General features: G+C 33.1%; 1 protein-coding gene across 1 annotated transcript in view; it reads left to right on the top strand.

Annotated features, from left to right (window-relative positions):
• LOC115877657 overlaps nt 1-9,071 on the top strand; it is a 43,667-nt gene extending 34,596 nt beyond the window's left edge. The window contains exons 3-4 of the mRNA XM_030893919.1: nt 2,877-3,255; nt 8,517-9,071. Coding sequence (XP_030749779.1) covers nt 2,877-3,255; nt 8,517-8,630 — 493 coding nt within the window. The 3' untranslated portion in view covers nt 8,631-9,071. The remainder of the gene's footprint in view (nt 1-2,876; nt 3,256-8,516) is intronic.
• The last annotated feature ends 11,151 nt before the right edge of the window (nt 9,072-20,222 follow it).

Genomic DNA, 20,222 nt, shown 5'->3' with positions numbered 1-20,222 from the left:
GGATAGGTTTGTACAACTTAACAAGTATAGCTAGAGACGTGAGAAATGCTATGAATGCTATGAATGAAATGCGACCGGTGCTATCCTCAAGTCTCTTCCTATATTTTTTGTACAACTGTAGCTTGTGAATAAAGGTCTAGATATAGCTATATAATAAAATTATATAAGAGTTTCTTGCCTTGAACTGCTAATATAGAAATTAATTCCACGCTGTGCTCGTCATAATGTGGATCAACCTGCTCTCACTATCGGTTTCGGGGCCTTACCCCATCATCAGGTGAGCTTGGGTATTTCCACAAAACCTGATGATGGGGTAGGGCCCCGAAACCGGTAGTGAGAGCAGGTTGATCCACATTATGACGAGCACAGCGTGGAATTAATTTCTATATTAGCAGTTCAAGGCAAGAAACTCTTATATAATTTTATTATATACCTAAAAACTGCAAGAAATTTATTTTCAATTATATAGATATAGCTATAACAGGTGCATGCGAAAACTACTCGCTTTATGACGTCATTGTAGCCCTTGTCATGGTTAATAGTCCTTATCCGGCAACCAATAATACACACACGTGCATTATTAGTTGCCGAATATAAAACGTTCATTATTTATTTATTTATTTAAACACCTTATATGTATGCAGTATAGAAAATTAACTGTATAAATCCTATTAAATACTCGGATAATGCATTTTTAAGAACAGCAGTTCCCAGCATCACCTTTTGCAAGCATTCTTTTTAGAGTACTTCCATATTTTGCTTTAAAATAATTAAGAAACAAAATCGTGGGCACTTAGTATGCACTTTGTCACCAATCCACAACACAAAATGAACGTATTTATACACTCTATAACTCTAAAAACTTTAAAGACACCTTTTTCACATTTAAAATTGACAAAATAATTAACTCAAAATTTCTCAGCTGTTATTTTTATAAGTTTACCATAGGCAACTAATAATACACACTATCATGACAAGGCCACGAAGGCTTTGACAAGGGCTACAATGACGTCACAACTGCCAGCTGAAGCGCGGGAAGAGGCGAACGTACGTCTTATGAGGATGAGCAATCTTATTAGTTTACCGTTCTTAAGATCAAACCATTGCTTATCCCCGTCACATCTCTATAAAATCAGAATTAATAGAGATAATTTGTGTCAGTGTCGAGAGGTTGCTGATGTCTTTCATTTGATAATTGCTTATCCACATAATTATAATCACCAAAAAATCTTATACGACAATGAGATAGAGCAAAAACCGATTTCCCTGCATGACATCCTTTTTAAATTCAACAAGACAGAACACATAAAACAAACCGCTTTGTTTTTGAATGTTAGTAATTTAAAACTCTAAATATTTACTAATAACAAGCCTAACATTAACTTTATAATCAAGAAAAAAAAACTAGCCGCAAATTGAAAATGTCATAATCACATTTTCTTGAAATGCACAGTAATTATTGGGACTAAAAGATCGCGCACACTATACCTACACGGACCAGTACGGACCAGCACAGCACAAACCTGCATCCTGCATGACGTCGCACACTTTACCGCCACAGACCAGCAACATAAGCGAGAGTTTCGAAAAAAGTACAGTTGTCAAGGCTCAACTACTAGAGCGTGCAACATAGAAGTATTGAAAATGAGTGGTTCAGAGGAAGAAATGATTATTTTAGCCATGTTGTGTGAAGAAGAGGAGGAAGAGAAGGAAGCTAAGAAAAAAAGAAGATTTTGGGTTCACCCTATAAATCAAAAGAGAAAGCAATATGGCGAATTTCATCATATGTTTCCTGAATTAAAAAGATTCGAAGAAAAGTTTTTCCAATATTTTCGAATGTCACAAATCAAATTTGATTATTTTTTTTTGCTATCGACTCCCCATATTGCATCTTTTCTTTCTTGGTCTATATAATATAAAATGCTTGGCTCGTATCGCACAGCTCTGGATACTTTAGTACCAGTAAAATAAGCTTTTCTTCATTCATATTTAAAACGATTTAAAGGTTCGAACAAAATAAACGAAATTTAACCTACATCATGCGACTTGAGCCAGCTAGCGTACTCGAAATACTGACGAACCCTTCAATATTTGCATGTTTGTGGAGGTGTGCTGGTTCGCCGGTGCGCACATTAGGTTGGACCAGCACGACCAGGCATAAATATTGCCGGTCATATTTGTCCATGACCGACACGACCTGTTTTGACGGTCGTGGCTTGTGGCGGTACGTGCTGGTACTGGTCTAGTGTGCTCTACTCTATTAAATAACACGGTCACCTTCACCGGTAGATTTTACTGGTCTGGTCCGTGCCGGTCCGTGTAGGTATAGTGTGCGCGATCTTTAAGAGCTGCAGCTGCAATCGTAGAATGCATGCATAACTGAATAGTTGCAGAGCTTAAAGCAACCTGTTTAATAGCCTCAATAATTGTTAGTCGTTAAGAAAGATAAATCGGTGAAAGTTCATAAAACGTGACCACCCAAAAAAAAAGAAAAAAGAAAAGCAGAAAAGTACTTTGCCAGAATGGTCCTGGCAGCCTAGGCAACGCAACTCTCTCCTGAAAAGGAGAGTTTGAAAAGAAAGAAGAAGAAGAAGAAAAATGAATTTGAAGGTGACATACCTATTTGTTATTCTGATCAGGACCGGATTATTTTTTCAATTAAATTAGTAATTTTTATCTTTTATAACTCGAAAAGGAATTCAAAGAAGCCTTCTGGTACTTGTTTTATTTGTATATTGTAGGTTACTACAAATAATTTTTTCTGTAAAATAAAATGGGTGTTATAAAAGTCAATGAAAGTCCAAAATTCGTTAGTTATCAATACCGAATCACTTACTACATTCAAAGGAATATTATTAAGACATTTTTTCTTTTAGGTTTCCTTCTCCAGATGACCACCAAACCGACAACACAATCGACGGAACCTTCTCTCCAGTCTCAAGCATCGCATCAACAACATCAACCGCACAGAAACCACCTACGTCATCGATAAAAGACGCCTCACTATTACCTTCATCTGTCTCCACAGAAAAATCAACGACAACTTTCAAATCAACCACCACAAATCTTCCATCACCATCTCCTAGCACACCACCACCCAGCAATCCTTCATCGATCAGCAGCAGTACTTACACAACGAGCGAGAGGGAACCACCAGAGTTCATCCCAGGACTCGTACCGCTTAACACGTTCTTTACTAACCCACCCATACCCATCAGGCCCATAGCCAATATTAACTCGAACATTCAGGCCACGGTGAGTGGATTGGTCAGGGGCTTAGGGGCTATAGGCAGTAGGGTTATAGAGACAGGGGCTGAGGTTGCTGAAGTGGTGTTTAAGAGCTTGAGCAGGCCTCTTAACGTTTAATCTTTTTTTGGAGAGCTTTTGAGATGACTATGATATAGATTTGATATAATTAAGCAGTGAACGAAATTCCATTTTTGTTTTGAAAATACCGTATGATCGAGAAAAAACGGCGTCAGCGATGGCCATAGGCGCCGGAAGAATGAAATTTAGGGGGGGGGGGGGTAAAAATGAATAAAAAATTGACATTTTTGGTAATTATTGGGAAAACTGGAAATCGTCCGATTTTCACCAAAATTGCTATACACCCTATTTTGAAGTCGTAGATTACGAATCTGAACTGTTTTCTGGGCAGTCTCTTATCGTTTTTCAGAAAAACGGAAAATAATTTCATTATCGAATTTTTCTTCATTTTTCTCATATTTTTAAGGTTTTCTAGCACACATTTTGTTAGGTATTCAATAATCAATAATGTTTTTGCTATTTTCTGTTACTTTTTTAACCAATTCTATGCATAATAGAGGAAAATTTGCTAAAATAAATTTGTAAACAATCTGAAAATGTTAGGTTATAGCTTTGTTCGGGTTCTTGTTATTACCGATTCTGAACCGTCCAAGAACTCTGCAGCGCATGCGCAAATGAAATAATGTCTTCATATTTCCTTCTGCGCATACGCATCACAGTTCTAGGACGGTTCAGAATCGGTAATAAGAGAAACCCGAAGTAAGTTTATGTGTTTCTGGCATTTAAAGCAACGTTGCCAATGCTAAACCTAAATTTAGCGTGTTTTTTTCGCTCATTCTGGAATTACGAAAGGCGGTCGCCAGAAGAACGGCTCCTTCCCATAACTGCTATTTTACCAACGAGATCTGACTATTTATACCCACGAAGTTGCACGAAAGAGTTTTGATTGCATTGGTTACAACTTCCATGCAGAGGGTGTTAATCTTTTGTTGTTATATTATTAGATTAACTAAAAAAAGATTAACCCCCTCCGCAAAGAAGTTAAAACCAATGCAATCAAAACTCTTCCGCGTAATTTTGTGGATATAGGTGTATATTTAATTATTGTCGATCTCATAATAGGTAATTTATTTAAAATCCCTAATCACCCGAAAAAATAGAAGATATGGCAACGTTGTAAATTTTCAAATTTCTAGATTAGGTCTAGAATATATTTGTCTCTCTTATTACATAGGAGAGAGAAAGAAGGATATATCAAATGTCAAACTTCCATCTGGTCTCAATTTTCTTTGCTATTTTGTTAAGAAAAGTGTTTTTCAGTAAAATGTTGGACACTTTTCTATCCCCAATCAAGTGTGGCTTTTAGATAAACTTAATATAATGAAAATATAGTGAAATTATTACTTTATAGGGCCGAAATAAAGAAAAATTCAATGTTGAAATAATTTTCCGTTTTTCTGAAAAACGGTAAGAGACCGCCAAGAAAAAAGTAGATTCGTAATCTACGACCTCAAAATAGTGTGTATATCAATTTTGGTGAAAATCGGACGATTTCCAGTTATCCCAATAATTACCACATTTTTTATTATTTTACAGGTAACACCTAACAATTTCATAATAATGATTATTTTTTTACAGATGGATGTAAGAAGATATAGCTTTTATTTTTATTGTTTCAGTGATCCAGGGGAGGGCAAATGCCCCCTCTTGCCCCCCCTGTCCGGCGCCCATGGCGATGGCTATGAAATGAAGATCGCTGTCATTTTATATGTAAATTTATATGGGAAATGTCATCGATCGTCATTTCCCAGCCAACTGGACGCCGTTTTTTTTCGATCATACGGTATTTAAGTATGATTGTCGAGTAATACAAAACGAAAAAACCTTGGGCAAGGCATATTGTCAGCAAATAGTTATACATTTAGATATTTTAATAGTATATTGTTTTATTAGGAGTAAAAATTATACTTTTTGTGGTGACGTTGTACGTTTGGCATTACAATCTAAGCACAAAAATACAGGGTGGGTCAAATTCGACGCTTTTAAATGGAAACACCCTTTTCTATAGGAGATAGACAAAAACTAATATCGGTGTTTGGAGCTCAATTTTTGTCATAAACATGATGATGAAAACCGCATATCGATATCTGTTACCGTTACGAGTTACGGGGTGTTTTTCAAAAATATGCATTTTTAACAAATCGCTGTAACTTTTTTGCTATGGAAAAGTTTGTATTTTTATGAAAACATTTCCAAAGCACCTTTTTACGTAGAATTTAATGGTTTAAGTATAATTTTTTTAAAATTAATAATTTAAGAATTATCAACAGAAAATTTGATTTTTTATATAGGACACCCTGTATATTTTTAATTTATTGAAAATAATTTAAAATTACCTTTCTAAAAATATAACACACTTGATATTTTGCTCAATTCCTCTTCGAGATATAGTGTATATAAAAATTCGCCCGCTTTAAATAAGTAGGCTTTGAACGGCACCGGCTGTAATGCAAAATAATTCTAGCTGTGAGCATCAATTAAAACGAAAATAATATTTGCTATGAGAGATTCAGAATTTTATAACTATTTAAAATATATTTAACCAACATCAACACATTTAAACTATATCTAATAACAATAAAAATAAATAGCAAACCAAGACATGAGATTTTGCTACAGGTGTTCGACAAATCGTCCGTCTTCTATGGACAGACGGGGCAGTTTTTCAACATTTCTCGCGGAATTCATTAACTCAGTGGGGGTGAAAGATATCCTCTCATAACTGCAGTTAATATATCCATAGGATTAGATCCATGGGCACTAAGTCAGGCGGCCTCGACGGCCAACAGCCGGGATCTTGGTTAGCTATTCAATTATTCTTGAAATTGGCTGCAAGAATTTGCTAATAACTTCAGCGTTCAGAGGCGGTGCGTCGTCTTGCTGGAAAAATATGTTTTCGAGTTCCATTAAGGGCATATCATCAATAAGGGGTCCAAAGCCTACTAGTTAAAAGTGGCGAACTTTTAAGAATTCTATATTTCGAAGGGGATTATAACAAAATATCAAGTGTGCTATATTTTTGGAAAGGTAATTTTAAATTCTTTTCAGTTAATTAATAATATAGAAGGTGTCCCAAATAAAAAATCAATTTTTCTGTTGATAACTCCTAAATTATTAATTTTAAAAAAATTATACTCAAACCATTAAATTCTACGTAAAAGATGCTTTGGAAATGTTTTCATAGAAATACAAAATTTTCCATAGCAAAAAAGTTACAGCGATTTGTTAAAAATGCATATTCATCATGATTTTGATGAAAATTGAGATGATGATATTAGTTTTTGTCTATCTCCTATAGAAAAGGGTGTTTCCGTTTAAAAGCCTCGAATTTGACCCACCCCGTACATTTTTACTACGAATAGAACATGCTATTTTTTAAACGCCAGAAATAATTTTTTAAACAATTTTGAATCTCGCACATAATATAAAAAGTAATACATTGTAAGTAATATTATCTGCCGCAACAATGGCACCTGTGAATGGCACTCGTTGAAATTTACACTTTTGACAGTTTAATAGTATTTTTTTTCAAACGTCACAAAAGTTATAATTTTTGCGACGTGATTGACAATATAAAAAAGTAATTTTAACGCCTAGGCATAAAAGTAAAGCACTTTTATTGAGGCATAAAAGTACGAAAATATATTCAAACGTATGGTCACGTCACAAAAAGTGTCATTTTTACTACTAATAAAAAAATATACTATTTTTTTCAGAGGTCACAAAAATATTAATTTTTACGACGCGACATTTGAAAAAAAGAGCATGTTCTATTCGGAGTAAAAACACCTTTTTGTACCTCAATTGTAATGTCAAACGTACAGCTTCGCCAGAAAAAGTATCACTTTTACTCCTAATAAAACAATATATTATACTACTCCTGCTTATTTGTGTTTATTTCTGATCATATGCCATAAAAGTAAAATTCGTAATATTTGCAAAAAAAATATGTGTAAAAAATGTGATATGATTTTTGAGTTATTTTTGAGTATAAAGTGACAAACAATTTCAAGTAATTTTAAGAATGGTATGTGATTGTTTCATTCATTCTCTTTCATAGAGATTTAGAGAGCTTAATCTTTGCCATATTTTAAATTCCAAATTCAAGTAGAATAATTTCCAGCACAGTAATTTATTTGCTTTTTGCTACTGCACATCAAATCATTTGATTGCTTCTACTTCTATAGTAGTTAGTCATTAAAGTTATTAAAACATAAACAGAAAAAAATTAATAATATTTATTCTAGTATCTGTAATATCTGCTTTATTTTAGATATTAAGTATTTTTTAAATAGATATTAGATTTTTTAATTTTATTTTAATTAAAAAAAATTTCTAAATTTAAAATATTGTGCCATAATTTCAAAATCAAAATTAAATTATAAATACATGACTATGTTATTTTTTCTGTTTTTTTTTCTAAATAGTTTGTAATGTATGTTGCGAAATATTTTATATACATTTAAATGGTACAAAAAGGAAAAAATAAACTCATAATTTGGAAATATAACAATAATTAAAATTAAAAAAATGTAAATATATTTATATGTTTAAATCCCTCTGTATAGGAAATACGTACTATACAAAAAAAATAATATATTTAAAAAAAAGTTATCTATAGATATAAAAAAATATAAGAAAAACCCAGTGGACCTCAAACATTTGCAGCAAAAAATCTGGAAAATTCTTCAAGGAGAGCATGTTCTGTTACTATTCGAAATGAAATAAAATTTAATAATTGTAAGAGAGACGTATTGGAATGTTTAGTTCGCTAAATCAATTTGGTATTACCTATATACCTATACCCATACTTGTATTAAAAATATCGAAGGTAAATGTATAGCTGAATCTTGAACATTAATTATTGATGGAACCACAGACAGTTTCAAGCCATACAGATTAAATTATGTAGTATTAATACAAAAATATAACCGTGCATAGAAAAATTATTAAATATAAAAATTTTGGTTAATATTTATCTATAATAATGATATATAATTTTTATATTTAATTATTTGGAAGCTATTTGTATATATCATGCATATATTTTGGATTGGTTTGGTTAGGAGAGATTGAAAAGAAATAAGTATAAGTAAATAGCTATTTATTTATACTTATCTTTTCTTATGTGGTTGCTTCTTCACCATATTATCATGTTCATCATTGTCATCTGTTTGGTGTCATTTTAGGTGAAGGCAATAAAAAAAGTTGAACGATTGGTGACAGAAATAGCAATGGAGAAGCTGAATTTGGTGAAAAATGTGTTCACGAGACCGTGGAGAAGAATAAGAAAATTTACCTGATGATACTATGATATTATCAAAAACGTGATATTTGTTTATATTAACAAACATTGGATTATCAACAAAGATCTAAACAAAATCAAGGAACATGAAACAGAATTAAAAGATAAAAAGATATTTTAACACTTAATTGTACCTATACCAGATTCTCGAAAACTGTTTCTTATAGGTATTCCTGTAAACGATGTTAATAACAAGAGAAAATAATGCATTATTGAAACTCGGGACTCGAAAGTATTAAAAAAATAGATTCAGAATCAATCTTGAAATATTTAGATAATAAATTTGATGTAAATTGTAATCGAAGTTGTAAAACGATTGTAAAAATATATATTTCTTTATTTGTATTTAGAATTATATTAGTATGTTAAGCATTTTTTTTAATAAAATACCCCATAAAAAATTAAATATTATAGAAATATTTGTACAAATTTTAATGAAAAATCGACATAAAATATTAAAACACATTTTAAAATTCATTTATATTAAATAAAATAATGTTTTTTTTGTATTTTTTTATAAATAAATATATAATAAATATATTTGTTTATTGAGTTTTTTATACAGATTTTTATAATAATAAGAAGATACTATCACAGATTATACAGATTATAAACTTTGTTTTTTCTTTATTGTTTTTCGTGGTTCCAATTTTCGGAATCGGGCACTAGTTAGGTTACTAGTTTGCGCACATAGCACGCCCACTTATGGCCTCTAAAATTGTGCACAGCGCCTGACCGGCACAGTTATTAGAGATATATCGGAAAACCAAATAGCGTCATGCAGTATTTACGCGTATCATAGTTACGATATGCGCGAGTCAATTTTTAACGCAACACCCGCTAATAACGTTACCGCCTGACGTAATTTACGGATCAATTACACCAAGCGCTATTTCTAAATAACGTTTAAAAATTGCTTAAATGGGCATGTGCGGGTATTTGACAACCGGGGCCGGCCGGCGAGATCTTTTATTTTAGGTTATGTTTGAATTGTTTTGAATTATTACTTTAGTTTTATTAGGTAATTTGATATTTAAGTAGCTGGGATTAGTTTTAATTAAATAAATATGGCCCAAAATATGGATTCCGCCTCTTCCAATATTAAAGAACCTATAAAGAGGCTTAGGTTTACATCAGATGACGACTTAGCCCTTCTAAAAGAATTTGTTGCTTGTTGCCCTAAACCCACTGGCAGACGTTGAACAATAAAGCACTGGAAATAAGCACTTTAGCCCTTTAGTTTTAAAATACCTAGTAAACGAAACAATTTCAAAGTTTTAAATTCAAAGTTAGGTTAAGTTTAAATAGCGGATGCGACGCGAACAGAATTCTTTCCGATCCGATAACTATAAATGAAGAGAGTTAATACCACCTCACGTAAAGGAAATAACACCTGGCCTTATTAACGTCCATGCACGCTATTCGGTTTAGCGATATATCTCTATTACGCTGTTTATTGTTATTTTACGCAAGTTTATAATTGCGCACAGGAAATTTTACTTGTTTGCACATCGTCATAAAAAACAATTTTTGTAACACGAATTAGGAATAAGATTTTTATCTGTATACATATAGTATACCTAATCTGTGATACTATGGAGTCATTGGAGTCTACCTATAAGTTATACCTGTTCAATCAAAACGTATCAGGTAAAACCCTTTGTGTAGACAAAAATCGGCCCTTTTTATTTGAACAGACTTAAGACAAAAGGCTAATTAAAAGAAAGAAAGAAAAATTAAGAATTAAGTCGTCAGTTGGGTAAACACTCAACCGTATTCCAGACAGAAATCTTCGCCATTCTACAATGTGCGAGAGAAAACAATAGAAGAGCTTATTCAGATAAGCTCATCAATATATGCTCAGACAGTCAGGCGGCACTTGGGGCGCTTATGAGCCCAAAGGTATCGTCGAGACTCGTCTGGGAATGCCTAGGTGAACTGGAAGCTCTGGCTCGACGGAACAGAATTAAATTATTCTGGGTGCCGGGCCACAGCGGCATCAAGGCAACGAAAAAGCCGATGAGCTAGCTAGGCAAGGATCATCGGCATCTTATCTTGGTCCAGAGCCAGTACTGGGAATACCCAAATGTATGGCCCGTAGTGCATTAAAACTCTGGATCAGGGAAAAGCAGAATGTCCACTGGAGAAACAGACAGGGGCACAGGCACAGCAAGGCTTTATCCAAGGACCTAGCTCCAAAACCGCAAAAGAACTGTTAATACTTAGCAGGAATAAATTGCGGATTACAACAGGCCTCTTGACAAGACATATGGCTGTCAAGTGTTACCTGAACAAGCTCAATCTGTATCAAGGAAGTCTTTGCTGCAGACTCTGCGATAAAGATCCTGAAACAGCGGAGCACATAATATGTCACTGCGAGGCTCTGGATCGCAAGCGATACTTTTTATTCGGGAAAGCTAGGCTAGAACCGGAAGAACTATGCTCTCATCCTATCAAGGACCTGCATAAGTTAGTGCAGGGCACAGGGATAGGAGAATGGGTGCAGATATAGAAAGGGGACAAACACAATAGGCCTCACAGGTCGCAGTGTTTCCGGCAGAGGACGGCCCCTTATTGTGGAAAAAAAAGTCGTCAGTTCTCAAGACGTCATAGTTCAGAGAAAAATTTTCAAGATCCGTATGAAAACACCATTCTTACAACTAAGATTTCTTTTTTACATAATATAACTTTTTAATCGCCAAATAAACGCTGGAATTTTGTACAACCTATAAGCGTAGTAGAAACTATAAGTACCTACCTAATTGATTAGTGAATTTGTGGGTTTCGCATACGGAGTGGCCCATCGAAAACGTTCCGCAAGGCATAACGGCTAGGGTATTCTTTTTTTCAAAAAATCCAAAAACACGTCAATTTTGTTTGTGAGGGGGACAACTTTTGCCCCAAAAATGATTGCAAAATCTTCAACCCTCTCAGCGGGGGCGCCATCCCCCAACTTTTTTCAAATGGGAAGGGGGATCAAGTGGCGCCGCAATGAAAAGAGCTTTCTATTCTCTATATTTCCCCGCCTCGTTTTTGAAAATCGGTCATTTTCTCCAGACACCGATATTAGTTTTCGTCTATCTCCTATAGAAAAGGGTGTTTCCATTTAAAAGCGTCGAATTTGACCCACCCTGTACACTTTTGAGCAAAAAAATTAGACTTTAATTAAAAAATCTTAATATTGCTAATAAATTTGATCTTGAACAAGCAATGGTAAAAATCATGATGAACACATCATGATATTTGTTATCTTAAAAACTACACTAGAATGCAAAAAAATGCAACGGAAATTTTTTTCGTCAAGTTCAAAGTGTTTATAGTTTTTGTACTTTTAGCCCTATTTTCATAATTTTTAGCAAACTGTATATAAATTTATCAACTTTAATTCATTAACTCAGTTTTTTATAAACTTTAGTATTTGGCTCTTTATACAGGGTTAATTGAAGGCTTATTTTTACCTTAACTTTAAAATACCGTGTCCAATAATTTTGCGAGTAACTTTTCCTAAAACCAAAACAGAACCATGTCTCCTGTTTTCACTTTTTCTGCAAGTGAGTACACCATAATAATTGTTAAAAAGTTTAACGATATTGAGAAGAAGTTCAACGCATAAGTCACAGAACAGCTATCTAGCAACTACCGCACCTGATCGTTCAACCTTATGGCAAGTGAAAAAATTCGTAAACATCTAGAAATAATAAGAAAAAACAGCAAATTGGTCGAAGGAATTTAGCCTTATCATTTACTCTGATAAATGTTTAAATAAACTTTTCAAATTTAAATCCTTTATAATTTCTCAATGACTCGACCGAATTTCAAAAACGAAGCCGAAAAATATAGAGAATAGAAAGCCCTTTTCATTGCGGTACCACTTGACCCCCCTTTCCATTTGAAAAAACTTGGCAAAAGTTGACGTGTTTTTGAATTTTCTGAAAAAAAATTACCCTGGCCGTTGCGGAACGTTTTCGATGGGCCACCCTGTATTTCCATAACATTCTTATGTATCTATTTATTTTTCTCAGATTTACCAATTTTGCTCGATGCTGCTTTGACCATGAATGTTGATTGTATAATGTTTACAGTAAGTCAATAAAATAAAGAGAAAATATAATTTAGAAATGACCAGAAAACTGATGATGTATTTTAATTTATAAGCAAATCCTCGTTTACTTACAATTAGCTTGCAAGGGTTTTCTGAGAAAAAGATTCAAATGTTGTGTTCAATTAAAGTTGAAGATGAAATCTCGAAATATTACAAAAAATTGTGTCCCAGGCTAATCTGATTGTCTTTAAAAACTAATATCTATTCAATACAATAACATAACAAAATAAAACACTAAATCACCACAGTACACCTAAACACTTTTACTTTTACAATGGACGCGCGTTTCGCTAACCATGTTAGCATCATCACCATATGATTAAAACTGAATAGTTTAGTAGTTTTTTAGTAAAAGTGTTTTGGGTGTATTGTGGTGATTTAGTGTTTTATTTTGCTGTGTAACAAAGGTTCCAACCCTCCAACTGTAATAACAAGAAGAGAAGCAAAATTTAATTATTATTATTTTTTGAAATTCTGGGCATACTTTTGGTAACATCTTGTGTATCAGCTAAAGATTTTTTTTTAATTTTTTTTATGTATTTGATCTAGAGATAATTATTTTTATATAGTTTAGGGTTTTATATAGGGATTTTTTTATAAACGTAAATTTTATAGTACAGGGTGTCACATTTATGTGTGTGTTTGACAGGGTTTCTCGTTTGAGTAGAGATACAAAGATGCGGATTTCTCATTACTTTGTGCTACTTTTTATGAAAATAAAGATGCTGCACACAAATTTGTCCTAACCTTTTTAGTTTCTGAAATACAGGACGAATTTGAAATTGTTGCATTTTTCGACACCCCTCGTATTTTGGTTATCTTATCGTAAAAGTGAAAAAGGTTGGTTGGGCTCTGGTGCACAATAGGTCCCCACGCATTTAACACTTTTTTGGGATTTTTTTGCAAGATTATCTTAAACTGAATATTTTTAAGCATAAAAATTGTTGGATGAATGTGTTTTATCTTTAAAAAGCGGCAAAAAAACGTATTTTAGGTACAGGCGACGGACAGTAAATATGTTAAATTTTCTACACGGATTCAGTAAAAAACATCACATATTAGTACTTTATTACCTTTTATATAGACGTGGAATGATCTAATTTAAGCACAAAATGTAACGAATCTTCTTTGTAAGCATAAAAATTAAGAAAAAATATATTTATTTACATCAGCTCAAGCTAGCAATTTTATGACTTTTCGATTGACAGTTAATCGATCATCGGTATGTCATCTATGGCCTTCTGCATAGAATTTGCAGGACGTTGTCAATAAAAATTACTTTATATGATTTTCTTCTGAAATAAAGTTGTTGTGGAGGGACTTAAAACGGTAAGTTATCACTTTAGTGCAACAAAAATTGAACTGTCTAGTAGCTTATTCGTTAGTGTGGATTATTTTAAAGCAATTCTGAAATAAAATTTGCGGATTTTTCAGGTTCTACGAAAATATAAGTTTTTTTAATATATACTGTTTTTCGACGCGTAATCAATGAAGTTTTGTCATTAGGCTCAATTAGGTTAGCCTGGTTATTTGGAAGGTGGTAATGCATTGGTTAGCCTGGTTATTTGGAGGGTGTTAATGCAATGGTTAGGTTAGGTTAGATATTCTGGTTATTTGGAGGGTGGTAATGCATTGGTTAGTCTGGTTATTTGGAGGGTGTTAATGCATTGGTTAGCCTGATTATTTGGAGGGTGTTAATGCATTGGTTAGCCTGGTGATTTGGAGAGTGTTAATGCATTGGTTAGCCTGGTTATTTGGGGGTGTTAATGCATTGGTTAGGTTAGGTTAGATATTCTGGTTATTTGGAGGGTGGTAATGCATTGGTTAGTCTGGTTATTTGGAGGGTGTTAATGCATTGGTTAGCCTGGTTATTTGGGGGTGTTAAATGCATGCATTGGTTAGGTTAGGTTGGTGGGGAGTGTTTGGAAGTACGCAGATCACATCGATTTCGGAATCTTACTAAACAAATCCGGGAAAAATATATTTTAAACAATTGTGCTAAATACTGTGTAATGATTTTATTGTCAATTTATTTTTATAGTGTTTTTGTTTTGCCTCGTTTATTATATTTTTAATTTTTCGTGTTCTTAAAGTGCGTACTAAATGTAAAAAAAATGAATATAAAGTAGAACGTTTTCGTCGATTTTACACAGGGTGAGTATGGCAACACTGTGCATAACCTTGTATTTTACTGTCTTTATGAAGGTTATAATAGGGAGTTTTCGCATTGAAATGTAGTGAAAATTTGGAATTTTCAATTATTTTTTTTCGTAGAAAATATGGTTCATCCGACAATTTTTTTCTTTTAAACCATTCCATTATGTTGTTTTGAGGTCCGTGAATTTACTTTTTAATTAAACCAGGTCTTTTTACTCTTCACGAGTTTTATTTCTGTTAACAATTACAAGAACAAAAACTAAAACGAACAAACTGAACATGCTGCCGCCATATTCTTCTTACTCTCTTTTTTATGTTACTTGGAACCTTATAAAACAAACTTACTAACCTATTCTTAGTGCTACCAACCGTAAATACATAAGGTTATGTTAATTTACCATTGCCCCAATAGATGGCGTATACAACACCCCCTCAATAGGTAAATTTACAAAACATTTGACTAACAATATTTTCCTTTAAATACATAACAAATTTTTCTTAATTTTTAAACTATTCTACACAATCTAAACCTAACTTTTCTCAAAGTTTTTTAAACTGTGTAAAACCTAATGGTTTTGTAAACAAATCCGCCTGTTGATCATGAGTACTAATATATTTTAACATCACTACATTATCTTTGATTTTATTCCTAACAAAATGATATCTAATGTCCACGTGTTTCAGTCTCTTATGGAACTCAGGGTTCTTACAAACTTTAATAGCACTTTGATTGTCAGCAAAAACTAACACTGTAACATAGTTTTCACATATGTTTAAATCATAAAATAAATATCTAAGCCAACAAGCCTCACTAACAGATTGGCTTAAGGCTATATATTCAGCTTCAGTTGAAGACAGACTAACAGATGACTGTTTCCGACAAGCCCACGATACTGTACAATTGAAAACTTTAAAAACATATCCTGTTGTAGACTTTCTGTCAGTACAATCACCTGCCCAATCCGAATCTGAATAGCCTACAATTAAATATTCACAATTATTATTCTTTTGATATACCAAGCTCATATCAATAGTGCCTTGAATGTACCTTAACACTCTTTTAATCTCTTTCCAAAGATCATAACTTGCACAAGTTTGATATCTGCTTAGTATACTAATAGATACACATATATCGGGTCTTGAGCAAAGCATTGCATACATAAGCGACCCAATAGCCATTCGACATCTCTTTTCTATCTCTAAATTTTCAGATTTTACTCTTTTTAAATAATCATGATGAAAATTGTTATTCATAGGTGTTTTAGATGGTTTACAATTTAACATTCCAAATTTTTCAAGAACACCTCTTAAATAGTTTGTCTGATTTATAGTAATTTTCCCTTCAGATAAATTTTGAGTTATATTCATCCCTAAAAAATGTTTAATTTGCCCTAAATTATTCATTTTAAAAGTATTATTCAAAATTTTAATTACATTGTCTACTTCTTTTTCGTTTGTTCCTGCTACAAGCAAATCATCAACATAAATTAAAATATACATTTTACTTTTAACATTTGTTTTGATATAAAGGCAATACTCATATTCAGATCTTTTAAATGACATTTTTGACATTAATTCATGAAATTTATCATTCCAGTTCTTTGGTGATGTTTTTAAACCGTATAATGATTTTTTAAGCTTACAAACTGTACCCTCAATTTCTTTAAACCCTTTTGGAAGTTTTATATAGACATCATCTTGAATATCCCCATTTAAAAAAGCACTACATACATCTAATTGATGTATTTTTAAATCGAAATTGATACATAAAGCTAAGAAAACTCTTATTGATGGTAATTTTGCAACTGGACTATAAATATCTGAAAATGATATACCTTTTTGTTGAAAACCTTTAACAACTAATCTTGCCTTAAATCTAAAAACATTTCCACTGTCATTTCTTTTCTTCTTGAAAACCCACTTGCACTGAATGACTTTATTTTCACCTACACTTTCATCACTCACACAAATCCAAGTTTGATTTTCTTCCAACGCTTTGATTTCTGTTTCCATGGCTTCTTTCCATTTGCTCCAATCACTGCTTGCCATAGCATCTTCATATGTTAGGGGTTCATCTGTGTCAATACAGGCTAACAAACCTATATCTTCGTTGTCCATGTCAAAGTCATTGAATCTTGACGGTAGATTTATGCTTCTTCTTAAGTTGTATCTTCTATTGTCTTCTTGGTCTTCATTTTCACTACTGTCACTATCTACGTTCTCTTCTAAGTGTCTTTCTTCCTCTTCAATGTCCAACTCACTGTCACTACTAGACTCAGCTTCATTTTGAGTGTTTAGTTCTGCAATTAGCTCTTGATTTTCTTGTTTTACTGTTTCTTTATTTTCTTCTATGACACGTTCAGGTTCTATGTCTTTTTCTGGTAGAAATATTATGTCACGAAGAATTTCTACTGTGTTCTTTTCAGGTAAGTATATTCTGTATCCTTTTACATCTTGACTATATCCCAAAAATATACCAAACATATTCTTTGCATCCCACTTTAGTCTTTTCTCCTTTGGAATATGTACCGAGACCTTTGTTCCAAACCTCTTAAAAATATTAGGGTCTATCTTTCTTTTGTACCATGACTCATATGGTGTTTTATTTTGCTCTGAGCTTACTCCTGTTCTATTTAATATGAAAGTAGCTGTGTTGAGAGCTTCTGCCCACAAATTCTTGTGTAATTTTTGACCTTGCAACATTGTTCGAGCTGCCTCAACTAAGGTTCGATTTTCTCTTTCTGCTCTTCCGTTTTGTTGTGGCGTATATACAACCGATCTTTGATGCCTTATTCCTCTGTTTTCTAACAGTTCTTTGATCTCTTTGTTCAAAAATTCAAGACCGTTATCTGATCTTAGAGCCTTCACTTTGTAACCTGTTTCTCTTTCAGCTAAGTTATGAAATTTTCCAACTTTTTCTTTACTTTCTGACTTATTCTTTAGAAAATAGACATACCTGTAGTTAGTATAGTCATCTTTTAATAGGAGAAAGTATCGAGATCCTCCTAAAGATTCTTGCTCCATAGGTCCACATACATCTGTGTGTACTAGCTCCAATGGTACTGTAGCTCTTGACTCACTTTCATGGAAGGGATGTCTATGCTGTTTTCTAGTTAAGCATTGTTCACATACAAACTTTTCATCCACAAATTCTATGTTATTGTTCCTTAAAAAGTGTTTTATATAGTTAACATTTTGGTGTGCTAATTTACAGTGCCATTCTTTTAAAGAGTCTATGGTTTTAACTTTCATACAGTCAGAGTTTAAGTTAGTTGTTAGGATATTTTTAGGTTGATCTTGTAAGCATTTGACATAAGACTTTTCTTGAGAAAAACACATTGTATACAACTTATTCTGTCTTATAGCTTGAGCTCTTATATTTCCATTTTTGTCATAAAAAGTGCATTTTTCATTATCAGAGGACAAAGAAATATCCATTATCAAGCGCACACCAACCAGCAGAAAAAGATTGAACTTTAAATCAGGTATATATAATACATTAGAAAGGTAAGTTTCAATAAGACTTGTGCCATTATATGCCCACAACTTAATTTTGCCATAACCTCTTACCTGTAGCTTTTGACCATTTCCTACTTGCACCATTCTAGGGATTTTACTTTGTACAATTCCTGAAATAATTCCTTGTTCCATGACATGTGCTCGCTTGCTGCCGAATCCAAAACCATTCATGTGACTTGGTATTAGTTTTAGAGTTGACCATAAAAGCATTTACTTCTGGTTCTTCTTTCTTTTACTTGACATGCCTTTGTTTTCTTGATTTTTTCTTTATTTTTTCTGACCCAACATGTTTTGGACTAAATGACCATTTTTCTACAGAAACTGCACACTTTCTTTTCATTCTTTTGCTTCTTGTGCCTGAAATAACAATCTCTAGCAATATGGCCTACCTTTGAACATATATAACATTTCTTTCCCTTGAGGTTTTTCACTGGTTTTAGTTGCCAATGCAGTTGCATTTTCCAAAGACTTGCATCTTTCTTCTTCTAGAAGTAATCTTGAAGTTAACTCTTGAGACTTTGGTTATCTACTGGAACAGATTCCACGCTGATCTAAAATGCTTAAATTGCTCTGGGAGAGACATTAAGATCTTGGTTATTACCATTTTCTCTGATAGAGTTTCACTCTGCAGATTTTAATTTCATTTTTATTTCTTCTATTTTAGATAAAAAGGTACTAACACTTGAATCAAACTGCAGTGAGAAGAAACGTTCTTGTAAAAAGGTGTACACTCACCACTGATTCCTTGTCATATACTGTTTTAGTTTACTCCACATTTCTTTGGACATTTCACAAGACAGTACATGCGTTAATGGTCCTTCTTCCATTCTTGTTACCAGTAATTCTTGGGCCTTTGCATCTTCTTTCATCCACTTATTTATTTCTTCAACTCCTGTGGTTGGTTTTACTTTGATCCATCCACTACTTCAAATAAACTACGACCTTTTAGTACGATTTGTTTGAAATTTCCAGACTGGCCAGTTATCTCCATTTAGTTTTAATGCAGCGTTATGTTCAGACATTTTTTCGGTTTTACTGTTTTTACTTTTAATGTTTTTACTCTTAACACTCCGATACACTTTCCCGAAATTTTACTTGTCGTTTTGTCCTTGCCGTTTTTACTGCGAGACCTTGGTTTTCTATTCTGTGTCTGGGCTGTGATCTGGGCACATAACCTGTTGTTTTGAGGTCCGTGAATTTACTTTTTAATTAAACCAGGTCTTTTTACTCTTCACGAGTTTTATTTCTGTTAACAATTACAAGAACAAAAACTAAAACGAACAAACTGAACATGCTGCCGCCATATTCTTCTTACTCTCTTTTTTATGTTACTTGGAACCTTATAAAAACAAACTTACTAACCTATTCTTAGTGCTACCAACCGTAAATACATGGGTTATGTTAATTTACCATTGCCCCAATAGATGGCGTATACAACACATTAACTATGGGATCCACATTAAAAATTAAAAAAACCACGATTTCGTGGGGACCTATTCTGCACAAGACCCGGTTGGTTGTTTTTTTTTTTTACGTAGAACACAGTGGCGTAACTAGTTTTTCGCTGTGTGCTGTCGTTTTCAAAATATGACTTGAACTTATGATTTTTTCAAGTGCAATTTTTTTACGCGCGCTGGGAGTAAAAATTCAAGGCCGTGACACACAAGCTAGCGAGACGAAAATTGGAAATGACAGCCTACGGCTTAGAAATGTAATGACGCGACGTGTTTTGGTGAGCAGTCCACGTGTTTATTAAAAATATTGATATTTTAATACAAATTTTGAGAAAGTGAAATAAATTATTTATTATTT

This window comes from Sitophilus oryzae, unplaced genomic scaffold, assembly GCF_002938485.1.
Source record: "Sitophilus oryzae breed Bouriz unplaced genomic scaffold, Soryzae_2.0 scaffold_1496_pilon_pilon, whole genome shotgun sequence".
NCBI lineage: Eukaryota > Metazoa > Arthropoda > Insecta > Coleoptera > Curculionidae > Sitophilus > Sitophilus oryzae.
Note: the sequence above shows the minus strand (reverse complement) of the source record. Positions and strands in the feature narration are given on the sequence as shown.